Raw genomic sequence first — 26,446 nt, forward strand, 5'->3', positions numbered from 1 at the left:
TGACGAATCATAAAATTACTAGCATAATTTTGAGACATAAGGCCGCTTCCGTGGACCGGGTTCGAGAGAAGCGCCCATCATTAGGCTTCATTCAAGGCCTATAATGCAAGCCGAGAAATATGCTGGTCCTACAGGATGGCGTCACTGGTGGCTGGAATATCAATCGATCCTTTCACTCCCGTGGACTGATTGATTGAATCAATAATTGAATTGAAATCAATAATTGACCGATTGAATTGAAATAATACTGATTGAATAATAATAATTATTCAATCAATATTATTGATTGAATAATAATAATTATTCAATCAATAATAATAATTTACCGATTGAATAATTTTTGATTGAGATTTGCAATGCTGAACTTAAAATTTTTTCGTACAGTTCAGGCGCGCAATCAATCATTCTGGCGGATAATGATAATCTAATTAATTCAGAATATTTAAAGGTGTGGGTAAACTGTAATTGGGATAAAATTGATGGTAGGATTAAATTGCTTATAATGGGAATTTTGTTTGACTATGAATTATTGCTTGTCCTGGGCTTATTTGTCATTTACAGATTTCTTCAGCAGCATTTTACTCTGAATTAAACTCCACTCTGCGTGTGCAAGACATAATAATTTAGCAAATTGAAATGAATGTATTCATTTCAAGTAATTTCTTCGTTGGAATTAAGTGGCAAATTTACAATCTAGACTTTCATGCAAACAGTCTTGCCTATGTAAACAATTTGTGGTTTTCCCGTCACCTTCAGATGGGATGAGTGGTGGTGGAGCTGTTGACAATATTTACCAAAAAACTTTGGTAAGAAATTTTGTGAACTATTTCCCCGGGCTCAAGAATAAACGAAAGATGTTATGTATCGGAAAATCTACTGTCCCAAGACGTTAATTGCTGCCAACGGCTTCCTTATACTGTAAGAATTTCTTTGATAATTCGTAGAGTTAATGAGATGCGAACGGCGACGTTGTCAGCGTTGGTTAAATTTCTTCATGAATTTATTCATGAAGCGTCGCTTCCCAGCCTCTTCCTCTTAATTAATCGCGGCTCATTAGAATTATCTCATTAATAGATAATTGATAAATTTTCTCACTAGTGGTTATAATAAACAATACATTGATTTATTCAGAATTTATCATTCATTAGTAAGCAATATCGAAATAATCGTAGATTCATCAACTTCAAAAGCCCAAATTATTACTATATATTTTGAGAATTTTTTTATGCAAATTCAGGTGTCAAATGATGGTAATATTATTTTTAAAAAAGTTTTTAACAATGTAACTGGAGTTGGCTTGTTCAAAACTGGAGCATTTTTAAATTTACCGTTACTTATATAGTTCACCCTTCGCCATTAATAAGCATTGGTTATGTGCACATGCATGTCGGTGTAGTCGGTGCAATCAAAATTATTATCTGAGAGAATATCCTGGTTAAAATATTGTACGAGTGAGAGAATACATGTATAACATTTTGTACGATGCAAGTAAGAAAATTTCTATGCGTCTTACTGTATTCACTTCGTACTGTGTGGCATACAAAAGCTGAGATAAATTCGATAATTAGGACTGTTATCATAATAATGATTTATTTAGAATATAGAGTTTCAACAGTTTTTCAAGTTTTCTAAAAACTTCCTTTTCAATTACACTTAGGCGTCGAATAATGATTCTGGATAAAAAAGACACGATCGCAGTTCTGAAATAAAAATCCATATATTCTAACGTTTCGGCTATCTACACTTTAGCCATCATCAGAGTAAATATTCGACGCCTAAGTGTAATTGAAAAGGAAGTTTTTAGAAAACTTGAAAAACTGTTGAAACTCTATATAAAAATAAAGTCCGATTTATTATTTCTGGATTTATTTAGAACAAATCGTCATAATAACCGTACGACGTGAGACCGTAGCATTGCTATATATCTTGCCTTTCACGCCGCCGTACGCATGGTTTGCTTGACTGCCAAGAGGGAAAATGACATGAACTTAAGGACAGAATTTGTTATAATTGTATTTGATCGTATATGTCTTAATTAGTGATGAACTGGGATGCAAGAAGAAGGAAACGTTTAATTCGAAACTGTATAGAGGTAATACATGTCAGAGATAGAGGCAACAAATAATATTCAATAAATTCAGATAATTACAGGAACTAATGAATCGGTTGTCGTTCGTGTTACGTGTTAATAATAATAATAACAATTCACAGAACATTTTTCTATCTGATCCGTGCATGAACTGTTATGCTTTACAACACATGTCAGACGTATAGGGCAGACTACTTAGATACAGTGAGTAATGAAATATGATTACAATAATAATAAAAATAATACAATCTTTCAATAGAAAATACCAGAATATAGCGGCGTAAATAACACTTTTTTCTTCCGTAAAAAGCGTACCGATCGATGAAAAAGCTGGTCGCTAAAAATCATGTCTATGGCCACTAAGTTTTGTTAGCAACTTTCGGCATGAGGGTGAAATCGGAGACATGTTAAAATATCGTACATAAAATGTTAAGCTGGTGTATTCACCACATTAGGTGGGTGTATTAAATGATTTGGACAAGCGTATTTCTTGCGTTGGTAAGTAACAAAATGTCTCTGGGAGAGCTACAGAAGCCAGAGCGAGCGGGATGTGAACGGCACCACAGAGGGAGGAGGGCTCGATACAGTGACAATTAATAGCGCAAATCGAAAGATCATTTATTAATTAGGTAGAGTGATCGCTGGATTAAATTAACGGACATTGTGCTTTATCGCACCATGATCGAACATGAGCGTTCGATCCGCAGGGTCCGTTGAATGTGAAACAAATGGGACGAATTCATTAGTAATGAAGATTGCATATTCATGAGAAATTGCAGACACAAAGAAAGAAGCACCGAAAGTAGATTTAAATAACAATGTAAAATTAATATTGAATTCAATATGCGTCCCATCGTACAGAAAAGATGGGTGACCGCCGGCAAATCAGACTGCATCAGGTAGAGTATGAGATGCATGTTAGATTAATTTGTACGACATGGACCGGGATCAGATATGTATCAAAGTTTTATATATTCCGTTTAATGTTATGCAATAGTTATCATTCGTTTGAGCACCAATTTCCAAGAAAAAATGCAAATTGTTCACAGTTTTATGCAATACTTACACGTATCATGCTTGGATGTTTAGACAAAGAATTAAACCGGCACAGAGGAAAAATTCTGCTTTATCAGAACTTTCAGGCTGGCTGGCAGTTTTTTCGCACAGAATATTCTTAAAGGAACATGGAACAGTGATATAACCTGTATTTCATCAGCGAGCGACAAGTTTAAAATTAAGTCAATATTATGTCTATCGTTGCAGGGTCTTACATGAGTTCAAGCATGGGGAATTTTTGCGCTAAAATTGTTCATATTATTATTTGGCGATTAGTAGCTGTTGAATGGCCAGAATGGCAATCAGCGAAAATAATTTTTCAATCCAATTTGGATAGATCCGGATACTGCACTACAGTCTGTTCTATGATCAAGTACTACAATGGCAACAGGAAACTAACAGTTGAGCCTACGACACTAGATAGTCAAAGCTAGAAAATGCATATTTCGGTGAATTTAAACTACGGCGCCCAATTATTTTTATTGGGCAACTGAAAAATTGACACGAAAGATTCTAAGAAAAATTTTGAATACAGTCAGTGTCACGAACAACAACCTCAAATGACGAGCGGAAAGTATCATTAATACGAGAATTTATCGTGAAATTTTAGACATAGTTTGTCGAAAGAACACGGACAGTGAATGGTGACAGGCACTTGTAGTGAAGGCACCAAATGGCACCCTAGACATTCTATAGCGTGTCTAAAACACGAATTATTTTTAATTACCAGCCCCGTCAACAAGACTCACTCATATACTTTGTTTACAACATGTAGATTGTTCTATTTTAAATGTGGTGTGTCATTCAAATAGTCAAGATCTTATAAATTCAGCTCATGAATTTCGTTAACGAGGCTGGTAATGCATCCGCACTATTCACCAATGCACATCTATTCGAATGCCTAATTTTTAGAAGCGACAACGAAGTGCAACGGAATTTTACTTACTATTCGAATTAGAGACCCTAAATAGTCTTACTTCTGTCCTACCATGTCAGGACAAATTTCTGTTACATTTAATTACGAGAGTTAAATTTACTGCATCAATTTAAATTTGAACGCTTAAAAATCAACGAACGATTTAAGGCTCATCAATGCAAAAGATAGGAAATTAGAAATTTGAAAAAAAAACAAAGCAATTATATTAGTAAAGTCCTAATGGATTTATGAAATTAAAATGAACAATTCTGCTTCGCATGAGTGCAAGTTATGTAGCCAAGACAAGTTGGGTAAAAAAAAACAAAAAACTGTCATAGTTTTTAAAATAATATTAAATCCCATGGATCTAGACTCGAAATAACCCTACATATTGCAAAAACTATGAATAAGCTGCAAAAGTTTTACGTTCATCAAGAATTTATACAGTGAAGCGTTCAAAAACTTGATTACTTTCAAACAACCAAGAATATTCATTTAAATTAGAAAATTTCAAATTAAATAAACTGTTGCATCACAGATCGACTGATTTTTAAGCAGTGAATAGGTTAGTTTTTTGTAAACATTGAATACAAAATTCAATAAAATAACATTCACATAATTCATCATCATAACTCTCGCTAAAGTACATAAATAATAAATTATATGTCGATATACAAGGGCATTTTCCCTAAAGACATTGTTTAGATTTTGTAAAGTCAGTTACTTTTTTAGGGTGTGAAGCTTAAAAATTCTACTTAATACAATTAAACAATTGCGTTAAAGCCACGATGTGCACAATGTGAAAGAAAACTGTGAATGTTAACATAGAAAACTACAGATATTTTTTATAATATTTTCTTGGACGAAACATACCAAATATCGGAAACATATCATCTCTATGAAAACGCAGAGAATAATTGCATAAATTAGCATTAATGTTCAAACAATATCACAAATGTCGATGATAAAATACTCGAAAATGAACGCAGTGGCATTTACGATACAGATTTTCTTAATTCTATAAGGCATACTTTGCTCTTTATAATACAGGACGATTTTTATGTACAGCTCTGGTGCATCTCTTTCTGCCTGATAAAATCTTAGCATAAAGATAGCTTGGTAATCAAAGCGCTCAAAATGAATATAACCTGCAGAATAAGATCGAAGCGAAACGGCTTTTGTGCACATTGATACGTAATTCATAGGCAATTTCAATCGTTTCAATGATTAATCAAACCCGCATGCGAGTATGGCAAGACCATAAAAATCAATCACATTACTAACGAAAATATCTAATACTTTAAAAATTAAAACGGTGCTTTAACATGAGCCACATAATACTCTTCCAAGTAAATAGCATTTCTTTGTAAAGCAAATTTTAAATAAAACATGCGACATGGTTCCGTAAATTTTCATTTTCCATTGTATTGGTATTGATTTTGGTTGCATACGGGTACCATACATTTAACAATAATAATATTTGTAGTGATTTACATGAAATCACACAAAATCCATCGTAATTATTGTTGATAATAATATAACTTTCTTGGAATCCTACGTAAAATACTAAGTGGCTAAGCCTAGTTCACAAATTCACTAACAATAAGACCTCAATAGGCAATTTACAGATTTATCATTTAAACTTTGGAATTCGGGGATAGTGCTCAATGCCTTCCTCTAATAACATAAATATTTAATTAGATATTCGCTAAAATTCTTATCCTAAACCATTTATCAAACGAATAACGCGACACCAGGTGCAGTGAGGCAAGCAAATGACAAACCTTATTAAAGAGAAGAAGTAAACGTAAAATTATATAATCTTTCACACACCATATCCTTTCATATCATAAAAGCCTGTCAGAATCATTTAGCCTACACATCTTGGCCATTAACGCACTCGATGTGATTGATAAATATTCGTGTATATACGCAGGTAATTTACCAGTCACTCTGGACATCGCTCGATTTCAAAAAACGTAAAACGTTCACAAATCTCGCAATGAAGATATGTGACAAGTTCGTAACCCACGCGGATGAAATGAGATTGTAGATGTTCATTAAATTTCATATATGTTATGTAAATAACCATACATAAACAATTTTCTATCACAAGAATTCTTCTCGAAAAATATGAAAGTGTTCAAGCCTGAAGCGTATATCAAACCGCGTCTCTTACACATAAAAGACCACTTTTTATACGTATACGGATAAGTTTTAAAATATTATTAAGTCAGCTTACTTCCGATTTCTCACTTTTTAAAATGTAGATTCGTAAGTTACAGTTTGCTCGACCACCCCACATCACTGTCTGTTTTGGTTTAGTGAATCAACTAAATATTCAAACTCAACGTCGTGCTACGTTAGCTACGTGTTTCTTGCAGTTCTATTCGCGTTTTGCATCATAACTTGAAATGTTTGTTTGATTCTCATGCAAGAACTACTTTATTCTGTTTATAATTTATAAGCACACTTACATTCAACAATTAAGATATTCAAGAAGTAATTTAAAAAAATTAAGTTACAAATTTTCGTACGTACGAGTGTAACTCTCACTTCTGAAGAAACTAAAATGAAATGACTTCGAATATGCGAAATATCGATTAACTAATAACTGGTTTTGTACCTAAATTTAATGTTATACTGAATTATTTATTATATTCTTCAGCCGGTGTTTAAAATCAGTTTTGTAAACTCGATATCGTCCTGAGGTGTTCGGACAGACAGGGGACGGACGGTATCACTGATGCACAAGACTATGTGAACAGCTACACTATTTTCTCGATTACTCTACTTATATGACTTTTTATCTAACTTTAAGTAGGCGGGTGTGACGAAATATAATCAAGCACTTGTCCAAAACGAGATTTTCAACTCGAATAAAAAGAAGTCAGAAAAAATTGAAATTGTTCAAGAAAATTCAACAAAGAATTCAACGGAAATTATTTTTTAACAAACGTCACGAAGAACCTTAACGATGCTGGCGACTGCGGATCACATTATCCAATATTGGAACTGGCTGGGTAGATATTAAGTGAATTCGGGTAGTATTTGATACATTATAACCTATTTATGAACATTTGATACAAAATATCTCAAAAGGAGAAATATATGACGTATAATATTCCGATATTAGGAGGTTTTACAGATAAAATCCCGATATTAGAAATATTTTATACAAATCCTAACACTAGGAATTATTATACATAATATTCTGATCCTAGGAAAATTCTAGAGCACTGTGCGAAAAAATCGTAAAAAACGGTGTCAAAACAGTGTTACCGGCGTTAAGTGACAGGCAGCCACGTGAAAATAAACTGTTTCTCCGTTATTCTGTTCTGTGGTTGTACGGGTTCCTAGTGTAAAATTGGGAATAAAAACGGCGACACGGCGTTTTTTTCACGTGCTTGCCGGTCACTGACATGCCGGTAATGCCGTTTAACGGTGAATTTTCGATCAGTGTGACTGCAACTTGTCATAGAGGCTAATTAACAATTAATAATTATTAGATCTCAAAACGAAGAGCAGTAGGAAGTTTTTAGCAATATTTTTAAAAACTTCGTAAATATTAAATTTGCAAATTACTTTCATAGAGTTAAATTATATAAATGAGGGTTTGAATTTAACAAAACTACTTAATCAACTTACGCTTGAGAATACATTATCGTACGAGTATTTAAAGCAAAATGACGTCATCTCACATGATATAATATTGAACAACCCTCAAATCGGTATAAATTTTAAAACAAACATTTTTTAAAATAAAATAATCTGTTCATACCTCTTACGAGATGTTAAGGAGACCAGGAAAAAAGCATTGACTTGCACAAATTCTAAATAATTTTATGCATAATAATAATAATTGAATTAATTAAGCAATCAATAAAGAAATCATATCTAATAAAATTCTGTCAATTAAATAATAAATTATTTCATTGAAATAAAGAGTTCACTAAAGAATAAAATTGTCGTACAAAAAGAAACTTATAGCGCATCAGTCGATCGAGAACGAAGCTGAGTATGAATAATGATAAGCTTTAATAATAAATTTACCCCTGCGTCGAGAAATTAAAATTACTTCAAAGAATAGCAAATTTACAGACAAAGTTTATAGAAATATAGGAACTAAAAAACTTTGCAGCCTCATTGAATATAGCAATAACCATTAAGGCGGATACGTTAATCTAAAGCGAGTTAAAGCTTATGGCTACTGACTCTACAAAGTGCTTTTGAGAAATTTAAAGATTTTCTCACTATGAAATACATAAAAATATTGTAGTGTATTAGTTTTAAAAGCGGAACACTATTTTCCGTGGTTAAGAATACGGACGATAATAGAAATTAGGCTATAAATTCGTCGGAAACAAATTTATACGAAAGTCAGTACTTTAGTAAATTTATACTAAAGTACAGTCTGAAGCATGATAGAGATCTTTAAACAAGAAATCAAAAGCATTATTCACGGTGTGGTTATCATTTTCTTAAAAATGCAACGTGATTTTCAGTTTTAATATTATACATCAATAAGAGTGTAAAACAAACCTAAGATTGCATCCATCAACCACGACTGTACGATTGTGCTCAAACTTCATCAATCCGGGACTTATCGTTATCATATTAGATAATAGGTTCAACGAAGACGATGGAAATAGAAATATGTTTCTAGGCACCAGTACAAGGACTTTACGTACGCTTTCAAATTAAATAATTTTTCTATTGATCCAAATAAATATCTACTTCACATAAGTGTGAACAGTCAGTCAAAAATTGAACACAATTAATCAGAACACAATCAAAGCTGCCGAAAAATGAGCATCATTAACTATGGTGACTTCATCCATCAACGTGGATGAACAGGCAAAATGATTTTTATTATTTTGAATGCAATTTAACGGTGACTGAACAAATTCAGCCCGAATATGTGAACTAGAGATGTTGGCGCATAAGTTTCATGTTGCCTTAAAAACATCATCGTGTTTACAAACAAACATCATCATGTATGCGGATAACACATAACTATATTTGCGCACAATCATCACCATATTTGCGCACAAACATCACCACATTTCTGTACAAACATCACACTATTTGCGCACTGTCTTCCCTATATTTGAGTACAAACATCTTGTTTACACACAAACTTGACTATATTTGTGCAAAAACATGATGGTGTTTGCACAAGTCTGAAGCGTAGAAGACGGTCCCAGAGAGCTTAGAACTCGAGGTCCCAGCCCGAATTTTCGTCAGGAGGCACTTCCAGGTCCCGTGGGTACTTGTCGAAGTTGCTGGCGTCCGTGGCATCGGCAACCTGATATCAAAATAATTTTATTGGAAGCCAGTCTTGATTCTCATTGATGAATAACTAAAAAAAGGAGTAGAAACGTTGAAAAGTAGGCTGATAGGCTTCTTTTAATATATAAGTACAACACAAATGACAAACATTTATTTACAGAATCGCAATTACAGTTGTTCTAGAAGATAGTTACGTCAAAAGATAATTTCATTATAACCAATTATTATAATTATAACACAGATACAATCGATTGTGTGTATTCTAGAATTTTCGAGCTGATGATGGATCTGGACTCCTATGAGTTTTCTATTGAGAAATAGTGAATTTTAGTGGAATTTCCATCGATTTTAAATTTTTAGTGAACTTGCGATTCATGCAATCGAGTGACATTACTGCATGATAACGATATGTGATCCGAAACGATATTGCACAATTACAGGGATATCCGAACGAGGCAGTTCTGGAATAAATACAAAACAATCTGGAATTAAATACAAAACGATCTGGAATAAATAATAAACGATCTGGGATAAATAATCGATCTGGAATTAAATATCCGACATAATCACAGGCACCTTAGGTACGATGGGAGGAGTGAGGCACTGCATGTTGAGGCCGTCCCAGTCAAAGCCCTGGAACCACCTGCAACACAAACATGCTTTAATGAAGAGAATTTAGATCAAAATATGTGCTTTACTTTGAAAGAAAACTGGTTCGATACATGTTTCAAGCAAATCGTTGAAGTAGCGATACTTACGATTAATTTTTCTGCTACTAAATACCAACTTAGTAGCCATCAGTTTAGTAATGATTAGTATTTTCCTTGGATGCATTATCTGTCTTAATTGCTATTCGCATTAGAATGTTTGGTAACGATAGTTATACTGTCAGAAGGCTCAAGGTTAATACCTTAACAGTCTTTATTGATGTACCATCCCACCTGCTAACGACAGTTACCATCGATATACAAAATATTCAAGCGTTACCTGTGTTTCTTGACGTCCCATACCCCCTGGTAATAAAAGATGCCATCAATATACAAAATATGCAAGCATTACCTGTGTTACTTGATGTCTTGTATGCCACCTGATAATGTCAATTACCATTGGTATAGAAAATATACAAGCAAAACCTGTGTTTGACCTCCATACCACCTGGTAATGACAGTTGCCATTAATATACAAAATATACAAGCATTACCTGTGTTTCTTGATGTCCTGTATACCACCGCGCTGGTAGCCGAGCCTCTCCGTGACGTTCTCGCGACACAGTCTCTTGATGAGCGCCGTCGCGGTGCGGGTGACGTGGGGCGGGAAGCTGATCATGTCGATGCCCTTCAGGATGATGTTGTAGGTCTTCATCGGGTCTGATGCGTTGAAAGGCGGCCTGAAAACACAGCAGTGATTGCAGTTTTTTGTGGTAATATGTTTATGAATTAGTTTTATGAGTTGGCAGTATTATGATGCGTTGAAAGGCGGTCTGAAAACACAGCAGTACTTGTAGTTTATTGTGGTAATAGGTTTATGAATTGTGTAATATGATTATTATGTATTATGTTTTATTACTTGGCAGTATTATGAAGATAACTAGGCATCCAGCGAGCGATTCTGGGGGAGCTTGGGACAGGTAATTGCTATGTCAAATCGTTTTGCATGATACATTAGATAATCAAATAGACCACAAATTCCAAAAGAACATCTTCCTCTTATTTTGGATTTTAAATTTGAAAATGTTAATTGAATCTTATTTGCTTTTAATTTCCTGTTTTGTGGTGCCATGTTGTCCCATTAAAAAATTTAATTGCAGATGATATCCCGAGGCGATTTGCACTTTGGATACGCGCTTGAATAGCCAAGCATTAGTAACACCCAGAGTCATACACTCGAAAATAAATTATTGCATAGGCAAAATGAGATGAGACTCTTCAGAACATGGTAAAAATTTATATTGTTAGACAGATAAACAATCCATCTTGTGTTGACAATTGCAGCTCAGGTGACTAGTGATTAATACTCGGATGTAGGTGCGCATTATTCATATACCCTACCCCTCGAGTGTAGTGCATTGTCGCATATACGTTTCAAGAGACCTATACTCACGTTTCGCAGTGTATTCGTTCCTTCAGGCGTTATGCTCCTCGAATATGTTATATTCTGTACAATATTCCAGCTATACTACTCACGTTTCGGCGTGTATTAGTTTCTTAAGGCATTAGGCTCCTCGAATATGTTATATTGTTTTTCAATACTCCAGCAATACTACTCAAGTTTCGGTTAGTATTAGTTCCTTAAGGCATTATGTTCCTCGAATATGTTATATTCTGTACAATATTTCAGCAAAGCTACTTACGTTCCGGCGTGTATTAGTTCCTTAAGGCATTATGTTCCTCGAATATATTAAATACTGTACAATATTTCAGCAAAGCTACTCACGTTCCGGCGTGTATAAGTTTCTTAAGGCATTAGGCTCCCCGAATATATTTTATTGTAATTCAATACTCCATCAATACCACTTACGTGCCGGTGAGGAGTTCGAAGAGCAGGACGCCTACAGACCAGTAGTCCACAGCTCGGTCGTGTCCTTTGTTAAGGATGATCTCAGGCGCCACGTACTCCGGCGTGCCACAGAAAGTCCAAGTTTTGCTGCTCATGCCCAGGTACTTGCTGAAACCGAAGTCAACCTGCGCGATAATAAAGAATAAATAAGATATAAAAAAATTCCCTTAATAAAAGTAACTCTATGAGTTATGAGTAACATAAAGGAACTTTATGTAAATACAAAAACCAAACTGAAGAACCCATTTACAGAGATAAAAGCCCAAATCCGAAGTCAACCTGCGCGATAGTAAACATTAAATAACACTAATAAGCAAACTAAACTTAACGGAAATGAAAGAAACTCTATGAAATATGAGTAGCATAAAATAACTAAGTAAATAAAAACAAAACCCAAGTAGAGAAGAACCCATTTACAGTGATAAAAGCCCAAATCCAAAGTCAACAATATGACAATAAATAACAATAATAATAATATAAATAATAACAATAAATAATAATATAACAATAAATAACAATATGATAATTGTCAACAATATGACAATAATAGACAATAAATATGAATAAAAGACAAGCAAAACTATACGTAAATAAAAGTAACTCTATGAGTTATGAGTAACATAAAGGAACTTCATGTAAATAAAAAAACAAAACCCAGGTACTGAAGAACCTACTTACAGTGATTAAAGCCCAATTCCAAAGTCAATCTGAGCGACGACAGAAATTATTGTAAAAATGGATAAGAAGTGATCGTGTAGGCGACAAGTATGCGAAGGATGATAAATATTCATCGTCTGTCATACTGTCATAGGCTTGAAGTAATGAGCGAATACTTAGTAAATTGCCAATTCCCAGGTCCTAAGTCTTTTCATCCGTTCTCATACGTAGGAAAAAAAGTCAACTAATGATTCTCAAAAATAAAGTCAAAATTATTTCTTTAACTTTCGGTTAAAATTTCTCTACTTAAAAAAATTAAAATTTCTCTGTTACTTCATGCAACTACAAAATTTGTGATAAATACCAGACCCACCAGGTGCATGGAAGCTGGCACATTTAATGTTTGAATTAAATAATTGACAAAAGTTTTATGTCAAAATCAGGAATTTGTGACTTACTGATCTCTGGCTACTTTTTACGCCATGAAACGAAATGATACGCCGAGCCTTGAACTTGTGGTTCTTAGTTTCAGAATTGAATTGTTGCATGAATGATGAATGACATTATTTTGCGTCGAATATCAACCATAGCCTAAGTCAGAAAAAAACTATACTCATTTTAGGTCAGTCATTTTTTAACTAAATAATGATTTTTATATTATGCTCGATACCAAGAAGCACTTTTGAAGGGTTTCTTTATGAAGTTTGAAGATAACGACGAAGGCGTGAGCTCATGGCTAAAAGAATTTTTCACGAATTTAAACTTACGAAATATGTGATACAAAAGGGAAGGGTTTTTTTCTCACTAATTTATGATATCCGTTGTGGTCATAAGGCAATCCTATTTTCTAGTCAATTTTTTGATAAAACTGATATATATAGACAAAACCATAAATTGTCGAAATTTCTAACAGAAATTAATAATTAAAATTTACGAACAATTATAATGTAAACCGTTAATGATCAACGCACTAGTTTAACATATCCATTGTTGTCGAGAAGTAGGTTTTCAGGCTTGAGGTCTCTGTAAATAATGTTCTTGGAGTGGAGGTAGTCAAGCGCCTCCACCACGCAGGCGCTGATGAACCGCGCGGTCTCTTCGTCGAACCAACCGCGGTCCCGCAAGATGGTCCACACCTCGCCCCCCAGACACGCCTCCATCAGCATGTACACGCACTTGCTGTCCCGGAACGTCTTGTATAATCTGGGCACGAGAGAGTCATATGAGAAATAATATTGAAATAGTGCATGGTGAATGATATGGGTGAATTGGAAATAAAATGGAAGTTCACTTAAAGTTGAAAAACGCCTCCATCAGCATGTACACGCACTTGCTGTCCCGGAACGTCTTGTATAATCTGGACACGAGAGAGTCATATGAGAAATAATAGTGAAATAGTGCATGGTGAATGATATGGGTGAATTGGAAATAAAATGGAAGTTCACTTAAAGTTGAAAAACGCCTCCATCAGCATGTACACGCACTTGCTGTCCCGGAACGTCTTGTATAATCTGGACACGAGAGAGTCGTATGTGAAATAATAGTGAAATAGTGCATGGTGAATGATATTGGTGAAATGGAAATAAAGTGGAAGTTCACTTCAAGTTAAAAGAGGCCTCTGTCATCATGCACTTGCTGTTCTGAAACGTATCGTATGATCTTGACACGAGATAGTGCTTTGAAATAGTGCATGGTGCTATTCCGGAACATCTTGTATAATCCGGATACGAGAAAGTGGGTTGGAATCGTGTATGGTGTTGTCCCGGAACGTTTTGTATAATCTAAACACCAGAGGTTTGCTTAAAAATAATAGTTAAATAGTGCATGGTGAATGATTATGATATCATCGAATGAAAAATTATAATAGTGAGCTAGGCATCGACTTAAAAACAGGGCATTATGATAAATTTCAAAATGTTGTCGAGAAAAATTCGAACTAGAAAAGTTCTGTCTTGCACTTTTCTATCTAGAGTAGGCCAAAATTTAAATATCAGTCTGGATCAAAAACCAATGAATATTACATTTCCCACGAGAATTATAAGAAGCGTTGTGAATAAATGAATGTATATCAGAACGAATTGAAAGCCAAAATGACTGAAAGCGAAGCTATTACTTCGCTCCGAGTACAAGCACACTTCTTTGACTATACAAATTCTGACTAATGAATTCTGATAGTAGAAAACCCGAAGCAAAATCGTTCCATAAATGCACCCATTATTATTGTCAAATGAAACTCTAACATATGATTACATATAAGTAGGACAGATAGACGAAATTTCGTAACATATTCAGTTATTTCTGAAATGGCAGCAATGAATTGATAAAGGGAATTCCATAGCTACTGAACGTTTGAAAAAATATTCAGAGCGTTAAAGGTGATGCTGTAATCACCATTGACGATCTGATGGTTTCTGACCATTAACGTTTCATTACCTTAAACGTGGTGATGGTTTTATCACCACGTTAATAGTGATAAAAAAAGGAAAACAATATTTTAGGAAGTAGATTTAAAAATTGCGCCTACATCTCATGTTAGTCATACCAAAATTAAAAGAAATATGCGGTGAATAAATGAAATGAACCACCTATTTTTCATTTTAAACCTCAGAGATTCATGAAAACCTGTTCAAACAATAAAAGCACCTGCAGATAAATGGACTGCGGACGTTCATCATTATCCTCTTCTCAGAGTATACGTGATCTTGTTGCTGCGTCTCTACAATGTGCGTCTTGCGCAGACACTTGAGCGCGAACGTCTTCTTGCGGTCGTGCACGCACTGTACGAGCTCCACTCGCCCGAACCCGCCTACACCGAGCGTGGCTATGATGTCCAGGTCGTCCAGTTTGATGTGAGAGAATTCTGGGTGGGGATTAAAATAATAGAATTATATTCTTCTCAGTGATAATTAAAATTATAGAATTCTATTGTTCTGGGTGGGGATTAAAATAATAGAATTCTATTCTACTGAGTGAAAATTAAAATAAAATAATTCTATTCTTCTGAGTGAAAATTAAAATAAAATAATTCTATTCTTCTGAGTGGAAATTAAGATAATAGAATTCTATTCTTCTGAGTGGGAATTAAAATAATAGAATTCTATTCTTCTGAGTAGGAATTAAAATAATAGAATTCTATTCTTCTGAGTAGGAATTAAAACAATAGAATTCTATTCTTCTGAGTGGGAATTAAAATAATAGAATTCTATTCTACTGAGTGGGAATTAAAATAAAAGAATTCTATTCTTCTGAGTGGGGATTAAAATAATAGAATTCTATTCTTCTGAGTGGGAATGAAAATAATAGAATTCTATTCTTCTGAGTGGGAATTAAAATAATAGAATTCTATTCTTGATTGAATAATAGAATAAGAATCATACTTATATAAAAAATAAGGAGTTAACAACTGAAAAGATTTGATATGGGGGAATTATGTTATTGAACAACGAGAAATTTTAACGTAATAAAAGTTTAAATTGTAAACAAACTAGAAGAGTTGGGAAAAGCACTATTAGAATGAAGTATTACGTATGTTCGAAATATTTATTTGGAAATTCATTTTTGAGATAGCATTTATTATTAATATTATGCTACAGCTTGAACAATGAGTATTATTTGTAAATGCAAGTGAATTATTGAACTTTTATTTAACTCTTCATTTTTACAAGCACGATGTCTCAAAAATTTTATTGAGGAATACAAAATTTCGAAGGTGAAAAAAAAACTCCGCAATGCGACTGTCCGTTCTGTGGCTATAATTTTCTCAGGCCCAAACCTGGATTAACTCAGCAAGGCTGAACATTTTAAATGTGTTTTAAAACAAAAGCAAAAACAACTAACGTCAAAGAAAGATAACACATATATTGTGGACACGTACATAATAATTGAATTTTTTTCGGAAAAGGTCAGTGATTGCGGAGAAAGCTTAGATCAAACTTTAACGTTCATTTTCTTCTGAATTTCTGGATCAGTTTAGTTTATGCTAGCAAAGCAATAATAATGTTACTGTAGAGGAAATTCATCAGGCATGGCAACAGCGGCCAATCTTCATTGGTCCGCTGCGCCACGTCAGCAGATACGTAGCCAATAAGTAAGCGTAGGTAGCCTTAGTCATTAGCTCGTTGAAACTCGTGGGAGGTGGAACGCGAACTTCTCGTTTCCACTCTCGGGTAAGGATGCATCTTGGTGGAACCGTGCATCTTGGTGGAACCGTGCATCTTGGTGGAACCTTGCATCTTGGTGGAACCTTGCATCTTGGTGGAACTGTGCATCTTGGTGGAACTGTGCATCCTGGTGGAACCGTGATACCCCGGCAATCTTACGCACGCTGTTCAAGGGCACCGGTAACCTGCACTCCTTTACCTTTCCTGCTTTATTTCTATTGTTTATTAAATGTTAAGTAAGTTTCGCGTATTTCGATTTGCATCCCGTGGCGAGGTCTGGTTGCGGTAGATTCCTTGGCTGAGCTAACCCTGGACCGTAATTGGAATTTTCCAGCTTATCTGGACTACGGTTGTGGTAGTGCTCCGGAATTCCTTTACAGTTACTTTTAGTTCTAATTCTTTGAATACTAGGAGACAAAAGAAAAGTATACGAGCAACAAAATCTACACATAATAAATTTTTGCTAACCTTGCATGAAAATAATATTAGAAGGCTAAAAATTTTGAAGTTTATTAATTCGAACTCAAAGATATCTGAATTGAACAGAACCTTTAATTGTCGATAAATAAATTCCCTAAATTTAATAACAAAGTTGCCTTTTTTTCTTTTGGCGGCCTCTTACCCCTGGTTAGTATTAATACGGAATTTAAAATCGCTAATTTATTGGTACAAAAATTATATACTGTCCCAAATCGGTAATTTTTTCATATTTTCAGATTCGAACATAAATTCACCGAAAATGTCAATAAGACGTGAATATACGTTTTAAGTTATTATTTACATCACTTGAGTAAATAATTGATATTTCACCGCATTCTGTAATAATATTTAAGGTACAGCAAGACAAGGGAAAAGTTCACCTTCTTCAGGAGTGACGCTCCTTGGAGCAAGGATGTTTTTGGTGGACCGATGTTTAATTTACTTAAATTATTTACATCATTTGAGTAAATAATTGATATTTTACCCCGTTCTATAGTATTTAAGGTACTGCAACATAAGGGAAAAGTTCACCTTCTTCTGGAGTGACGCTCCTAGGAGCAAGGATGTTTTTGGAGGACCTCTCGTTCTCATACTCCTTCTCCCGCAGCTCCGACAGGTCCCCAATCAGCTGATTGAAAGAACTGAAACAAAAAACAAGCTCAGCGGAAAACCCGACGTTTCCAGTCCAACGGAACTGAAAGCTCATCGTTGTTGTCTTCTTCGGAACAATTTCCCGGGTTTTGTTGGGGCAGAAGTTCAAGGATGTTTTGTATGTTCAATATTCTGGCCTAATGTTAGGACGGAATTAGTACTGTGAGATATTTTTACTACTGAATAGTTAATAATGGTTTTCTAGATTAATGGAATATTTAGGGCAACCATTTTACGAAGAGAAAGAAATATTTTTTAAAGTACAGTCCCCGAACAGAGGAATTATGCCCACTCATGTTCTGACTATGATCATACAACAATCGCAACGATCAAAGCTCGTCAAAATAAAGTGCGACATTTAGGATTCCAATACAAATGAAATTAAACGACCAATTGTTTCTTCTTGTCGGTATTGACATTGGAACGGAGCCGCGCTAATATAAGTTCTATTTTCAACGCAGTGTTACCTTCCTTGTTCCTTCTTTCAGCGCTTAATCTCGCACAGTTCTCGTCAGATCAAAATCTCGAGTGCCTTGAGACAGACTTTCCACTTAATCTAACTGATCTGATAAAAATCTCAAGGGCCATCTAACAGACATCAGATGCATTCATCCCAGCCTCACATTTATAAAAAAAAATGAAAAAAATGATCACGATGAAGCCATTAAATGTATTAATAATTGTAATATGAAGATTTGTGAGTTTTTTCAAAACTGGGAAAATCAATGGGACTAAATTATTTTAAACATATCGATCATCTCGATAACAACAAATAAAAATATATTAGGAAGCAATTAGATGGATCATTCATATGTTTCGCGTTTCTCAGTGTCGGACCTGAGGTCGAATTGTTCGATCAGAAATAAATTATAGATACGAATACAACAATAAACCAACTCCAATCCAATTCTTAATCCATGAGTAAAAAAATTCAACTTGACTCGAAATAAAATAAAAAGTGTCCAAAAGTCATGTTCTCTTCCACGGAATATCAAAATAGGCACGGAATAGCCAGATCATTAACCAAAAGCAGTCAAGTTCACAATCTAGACCCCCTCCAAGCGTCGGATCCCATCTTTTACTGAAGACGTATCTCGCTACGTGTACGTATCTTGCTACGTGTACGTGTCTCGCTACAGGTACGTATCTCGCTACGTGTACGTATCTCGCTAGGTGTACGTACCTTGCTACGTGTACGTGTCTCGCTACGTGTACGTATCTCGCTACGTGTACATATCTCGCTACGTGTACGTATCTCGCTACGTGTACGTACCTCGCTACGTGTACGTGTCTCGCTACGTGTTCGTATCTCGCTACGTGTACGTGTCTCACTACGTGTACGTATCTCGCTACGTGTACCTATCTCCCTACATGTACGTATCTCGCTACCTGAACGTATTTCACTACGTGTACTTAAACAAGTTTTACTAAATTTGAGGTATCTTTTGATCGATGCCACTGATTGCTGTCCAAACACCATAATATGAGTTGACCTTCATATTATTATTTTATTGAATGAATGTCAAGAAAATTATATCATACCGATTCAAATGGTTAGCACATGTAAGTATGATTCCAATGTCATTTTATCTCTTTGGGTTATTCCATTTCAATATCAGAAACAAAGCTTGACAATATCCTAACAATTTCTTTTTTCGTTCGAATCCAATTTTCCTTTAATTTTGCGTTTGATTTTTGAAAGGTATAGTTACAATAGTTCAGAAATAAATTATGACATTTAGTAGTATTGTGTGAACTTCATAGTAATCGATGTTGAAAATCCAATTCCTTTATTTATACTAGGATATATATGGCCTGATCATCATTCACCATTTGATGCCGATTAGAAAGTCAGCTGACAAAAATGCATAACAATTATGAGACAAAATGTTTAACTTCTTCCTATGAATTTTTCTCGCCCAAAATTTTCTTCCTCAACACCTAATGCAATAAAATCGATTCCCAATATCATTAAATCTTAATTCTCAGAAACAAAGAATGTGTATATATGACTAAAGCTAATTTCATGGTGACTTCTCAAAACGTATACCAATAAGTCTCGTGTTCTTAAGATATCAATCTCTTACGTCGTCCTGATAATACGTATAACTTTTAAGCCCAGACAACTTTAAATCTACGGAGGCACTCGCCTTGAACGAAGCGCCCAGACGCTATAAAACATACGGAGGTACTCGCCTTGAACGAAGCGCCAAGACGCTGTAAAATCTACGGAGGCACTCGCCTTGAACGAAGCGCCCAGACGCTATAAAACATACGGAGGTACTCGCCTTGAACGAAGCGCCAAGACGCTATAAAATCTACGGAGGCACTCGCCTTGAACGGAGCGCCCAGACGCTATAAAATCTACGGAGACACTCGCCTTGAACGGAGCGCCCAGACGTTGTAAAATCTACGGATGCACTCACCTTCTGTCAACAACAAGGCACTCGACACCAGGCGGCGTGGCGATGACATTTGCGGTTCTATATTCCTCGTTGAGCAGCGCCTGCTCCCCGAAGTAAGATCCTTCTTCTAGCACACGCACTTCCTCTTCGATACTTTTGCCTGCAATACCCAAACAGAAATTTTAAAACACGCACAATAAATTTAACAAAAGAAGTAAGGATTGTGGTAAATGTTGGTTTGATCGCCATACCATTCAAGGCATTGGTTTCAATGCCTAAATATTTAAAGATTTGTGTTTAACACTTTACAACATCAAGTTACAATCGAAGCAGGAAAATTATGATAGACGAAATTATACAAGAAATAATGTAGAGTAAGTAACTTTCAAGTTGCACGACTATTTCTTCGATAATAGGATGACTTTTGTAAAATTGTATCATGTAAAAGACATAACACCTTAAATCTTCATTAATCATTTTGAGAAGCATATGGCAATGATTCACAGCATATCTCGGATTGGCTTTGTTACATAATTAGAAAAAATGTGTCATTCAAGAATTGACATTTGAATGACATTTGCAGTGTCATTCATGAATCTCAGTCAATCTGAAGGTTGAGCAACAAGACAGAAAAATGAATAACAGCAGAAACTTTTCAGACAATCCGTGGAGATTAAATGATTCATAAGCCGCGACTCGACAGGCATCAATTTTCCCACCATCTAGAATTAAATCAACATGAGAAGAACGAGACTAAATAGAGATAAAATAATGTGAGATACATACCAGAAATGAGTTATAGGAACGGTTATAAATGATTCATCACGAAAAAATACGAATATACGTATTAGTTTAGAGCAATAGTTTACATGAATAATTTGTAAATATTTCGGAACTTCGTTTGGCAATTCACTTAGAGCTAAAGGAACGCATGCTGGGCATGCCAAGACACCGAAGAGCCTAACTCAATACGCGTTTTCATACGTTTTGATATACAAAGAAAAAATCTTCTACGAATTTACGTCTCAAAAAATGTAATAAAACACACCGAACATTAAACACATGCTCATTAAAACTATCTCTTGCATACGACTTCACAAAAAAAAAACATTTTGCCTGTTTGAAAAAACATGGGCAATTAACTAAATTTCGATAATATAGACGTTTATTTACCTATACAAAATTGAAGGTTCATCACCCATAAGCAAATTCGTACATATTAAGGTAACCAAACATAAAATTTTGGAATTATCAGTTTACATACATTTTTTATTTTTTTTTCATCAACTTACATTTTATTTTATAGCAAGATAATTGAATGTTTCAGCAATAAATAGAAAAATAAAAGTTTTCTATTACCTCATGAAAATTTAGGTTTTGAAACTTATCTTGTATAGAAGAATCTATTATAATTAACGTCTAAATTAAACATAATTAGGCGTTAAAAGTTGACAGAACGAATAAATGCCATTAATAATTGCAGTGGCAGCTCAGCTTCATTTTCTCTTTGATGCAATGTAAAATGAACAGAAGACAGAGATCGGAATTCCAACAAATGAAATTCAAAGCAGTCGCTGCTAAAGGTGGTGCATACCGAAGCATTTTGCACGAGTATTTTATATCAACGATCTTTCATCTAAACGTTCTTCTATTTCAATGCTCTGTAGGAATATAGGGCCCTGATATAGACACCACTTCGCTCGCATTCATTACTGTGCTAGTAAAACTTACATCTTTGAGAGGGGAAATTGAAAGCGGAGCAATGAAAGCTCCATGCCAACAGTGGACTAAAATTTTAAAGGATTGAAAGAAACATTGGATGTTAAAATTTTCCACGCGACGAGCAATAAAATTGTGTAAAGGGTTTGATAGTGATAGCAAAACTTTAGCTTGACATCAATAATGAGCTTTTGGTACAAGGAAAAATGCCATGAGATTATGTAAATGACAATACAGAAATTTTATGATATTTTCCCGTAAATATATATGACATTTGAAGTATAAAATTTCGCACGTCTACGGTACATATCTCGGAAAATTTCGAAGTCATGTCGCACTAGCAAGAAGAAAGTTGTGGGGCTTGGCCGGGACTCGCAATTGCCTCAACAAAAGCCAAAATAGCGTTTCTTGTCAGCACAGAATTGCTCAGCGATTGACGGCGCAGCTGCACGGAGAAAGATTGCTGCCCATCCAGGCAAGTTACTTCGGAATCCCAAAGTCTGATTCCTACTACACAGAAAATGTCTCGAACTAATAGAAGGTTTTCGATCACGAAGTCTCGATTGAGTGTTGAGAATCTCGATGTTCCTGTCGTGAGATGCTGTTTATTTCATTGAATTGGAAGTAAACGAACGCTGGGCTACTGAGATAAAGAGAAGGCCGTCAAAATGTACAACTATTTGAGTGCTTGAAGTATGTGAGTGTTTGACGCTCTATAGCAATTCAATATTCCCATTGCAGAATACAATACGGGTTAAATTATGAAATTATTCAATTCGATTTACCACATTTTTTATATTTCATTTATATATCACTTATATACTTATGTTCCCAAACTGTTATATCTTCATTCAAAATAAAATTAGACTTTACACAGGAAGTGAACCTCATTGATATTAGCATGGCAACACCTCACGAACCAACCTTTAACTATAAAATTTCTACATCAACGCGTAACAAAATTCCACGCATCACCCAGCGCCATCCAACGGAGTGCCCGAAAATTTTCAAGAGATGTCCGGCTCCCAGTCAAATGAATGCGTTACAAACAAGCTTTGTAGTGACATCAATCAGTTTGCCTCTCGCAGAGATCATGTCACAGGGCTATTGAAGCGATCCATCGGCTAATTGAAGCCAACAGCAAAGACTTCAGGTTTCGACAGCGCGATATTGCATTATTTACAGTATGAAATGTAAACATATATATCTATATTTTAGACAATTTAATACAAAAAATTCTAATTTCACGCAAATTCGACTCCGCGATATTGCATTATTCACAGTATGAAATGTAAACATATACCTATATTGTAGACAATTTAATATAAAAAATTCAAATTTTATGCCAATCAGACGTTTTAAATACACTTGTGAGCAAGCATTAAAGTGCGATAGACTTTCACGATGCTGCAGCATGTCACAGCTCGTCTAGTTCTCAGTAATGCAAACCAGCGGCCGTTATTGGACGAGAAGCTTTTTAAATTAAAATATAGGCCGAGCTGTTATTCTCCAGGGTCTATACTTTAAAAAAAAGTTAAGAGATCGTAAGTTCATCAGCCAATCATTGACGGTCTTTCAAGCAAAATCCACCAATCATAGACAAGAAAATCGAGCGTAAGTACTTATATTCACTTAGCGAGTTTTGAAAGTATGGCCCCAGGGGCCATACTGATACTCATCGCAGACATGAAACATAAGCTTTATTTCGATGTATGTCATATTGGGAACAACAAGACGCCAGGCGAAAAAAACACTGTTTAATACGTAAGTTGAATGCAAAAATCTAATTTTATAATTTAATAGTTTCACTGACATGAAACATACACAAAGACAAAGCTGACAAAGTCATATCGTTCTAAAGAACTATAGTAATTAGAGAGCAACAAGAATAACTACGACTTCAAATTAATTGAAACATAGGATAGTTACGAAATTGCAAACCCCTATTACAGCTTAAATTACCGTTGCTTTTTAAGAGAGATACTAAGATGATTTCAGGCGAGATCGTTCAAGATACAAATATTTAAAAATCCAACAGAGCCGCAAACGAAGTGCTAATCTTACCGGACGCGAGTACGCGAAATCACATGAATATTTATTTCCAGATGCCACTTAGCATGAAAATACATGCGGGAGAGATAAGAACTACAGAGAAATATTTAAAAATAAAATTCTGAGTTCTTTTGGGGTTATGAATATCAGCAAAAGTCAAGACAAGCTTTGAAGGAATTTATAGATCTCTTCAGGTAAAGCTAAGGAGTGGAAATGTACGGTATCAGGCTGTTCTACGCCAATTACAGTAGAAGCAATTAATAATTCATTCAAGAAGACTCATCGATCTCTGTGATAAACTTTACAAAAAGATGCAGTAAATTGAATGCAATATTGTCCTACTTTAGTAAAATTATCGATCGCAGCAAGAAACTACCCACATGTCTACAGCAACGCAGTCCTCCAGGCAAATGACGTTGAAACATCGTTGATTACGAGTTGATTTAATAGAAACAACGTTTGAATAACGATTCTTTACCGTTATTTTCTCTCTGGGAAACGCAGTTGTAGCATCCCGCAGCTCACATATCGCAATCTGCACGACAAAGACTTCTCTTCTCCGTTATGAGAACGTGATGACAGAGATGGCGACATCCTGACGCTCAGAGGGTCTCGGCTCATCGAGTAAGTCATTTGCCACGGCTAATTGGATACCAACATTTGAGAGCCGCCGAGTCTGAATGCCGCGTTCCCACAAACTTGGGCGACAGGTCCAGTTTTGATGAACGTGTCGAGAAGTGCGACACGAGATCAATAAAATTGAAGTTATCATTAAGGTAAAAATTTTCATACTGGGCTTTTCTGTAGGCTGTTCTTTTTCGAAAGTAAGTTTATATGCTTGTTTTGTAAAAGGATTAAATAACTAGAAATGACATAGATAAATTTCTCTCCTCGATTTCGGAGAAAATCAATTTCTCACCTTACTTTGAATATTGAAAATCGTCAGCAAGAAAAAATTGTGAAACCCGCATGTTTTAATATTTGTAACAAAATATTAAAAATTAAGTTTTGATAATTTAGCATCCTCACTAGAATGTCAGTATTATAATAAGCGCGATATTACTACAATGAACGCGTCGGTTTCTGAATTTGCAAAAATAAAATTTGCACTACCACAAGCCATAAAATAAGAAATCATCAACTCATTTTTTTTAATTTCCTTAGATCAAAAATGACCAGAAAGTAGGGGTAAAGAAAAAAAGTCTAGGGGTAAAGAATCAGTCTGCATTCTTTACGTAAAATAGTGGAAGTTATTAATACATGACCAGTACTGGTCATTGAAAGGATTCGACGAGCTAAAGCAACCGTAGGAAATTTTGGTCCCGCTCGGTTATTAATTAAGAACTTTGAGACACGGAAGTTAAGTGGACGTGGCTCAGACTGGACCAGCAAGACTTCATGCTCCACGACCGAGTGAGTGGAAGATATTGTGTGGCATGACCACAACAGAGAATACAGACAAATCAAAAGTCAGTAGGTAAGTGAAAAATGGTTGGGTACCTTGAAAAAAAAATAGATTTTACCAATAAAAAATAGTAGTTTTTCTGGTAACAGAAAAATAATAAGGGAACTTTGAGTATTATTGAATAATAGTCAAATCAGCTTCAGGATATAAATTTCGGGATGAAAACACAGGTTAAGTATTATAAACGAAATCCAAATCCTATTCAGGTTGCCTATTCAAAAGTGAATTATTAGGAATAAAAATTTAAATTTATCAATTTCTATGTATATGATAAATTACTGCCCATTGCAAACATGGGTTGTCATAGATTTCTAAGAGACAAAAATAATAAATAATCTCAGTCGTTATTTATTTCAATAATCACATTAGGAAATTTTACAAGCGATATCACTTTTGTCATAAGCATCGGAAGAAACTACATATTTTTAAAGTATATATTACCTTACCTCGATTGAAACTTTAATTTGGAACTAATGTATTGGCATTATGTTACAATATAAAATAATGCAGCATTTTTTAGTGCATATTACTGCGCGCCATTTGTAGTGATTTGTTGCTTAGCTGATGTTAGTAACAAATGCTTTAAGTACGAAGATAATTATTATATTATTTATATTATGCTGATTGATTATGCTTTCGAACACTCGAACAATTTACGAACGGTTAAAGCAGCACATTCATGGTTAAACTTCAATTGTACATGAAATGTCATCTTATAAACAGATTTCAACATAATTTAGCAATTTCAACAGGTAAACGTAGCCTCATTCATAGATTTAGCTTGGCGTACCTAATAATTTGTTGATAAAGGATTTGAAAAGTTTGGCGTAGCTAATAATTTGTTGTTATGACAACGCGAAACAATATTGGGGTCTTCATGTAAGACAAACAAGAGTAACCAATGCAATACTGACTTAGATTTCTATTTTATTTCAATTAAATCTTAAA

The 26,446-nt window shown here is 34.8% G+C and overlaps 1 protein-coding gene across 1 annotated transcript in view; it reads right to left on the reverse strand.

Annotated features, from left to right (window-relative positions):
- Positions 1–8,006: 8,006 nt before the first annotated feature.
- The window catches only part of LOC108666480 (cGMP-dependent protein kinase, isozyme 1-like), a 191,318-nt gene continuing 172,878 nt past the window's right edge, over positions 8,007–26,446 (reverse strand). Inside the window, exons 9-16 of the mRNA XM_018153366.2 lie at positions 20,284–20,422; positions 17,738–17,847; positions 15,210–15,426; positions 13,538–13,769; positions 11,871–12,034; positions 10,555–10,740; positions 9,930–9,996; positions 8,007–9,369 (exon numbers count right to left, since the gene is read on the reverse strand). Of these exons, the coding sequence (XP_018008855.1) occupies positions 9,274–9,369; positions 9,930–9,996; positions 10,555–10,740; positions 11,871–12,034; positions 13,538–13,769; positions 15,210–15,426; positions 17,738–17,847; positions 20,284–20,422 (1,211 nt within the window). The 3' untranslated portion in view covers positions 8,007–9,273. The remainder of the gene's footprint in view (positions 9,370–9,929; positions 9,997–10,554; positions 10,741–11,870; positions 12,035–13,537; positions 13,770–15,209; positions 15,427–17,737; positions 17,848–20,283; positions 20,423–26,446) is intronic.

This window comes from Hyalella azteca, unplaced genomic scaffold (genome assembly GCF_000764305.2).
Source record: "Hyalella azteca isolate HAZT.00-mixed unplaced genomic scaffold, Hazt_2.0.2 contig10770, whole genome shotgun sequence".
Classification (NCBI taxonomy): domain Eukaryota; kingdom Metazoa; phylum Arthropoda; class Malacostraca; order Amphipoda; family Hyalellidae; genus Hyalella; species Hyalella azteca.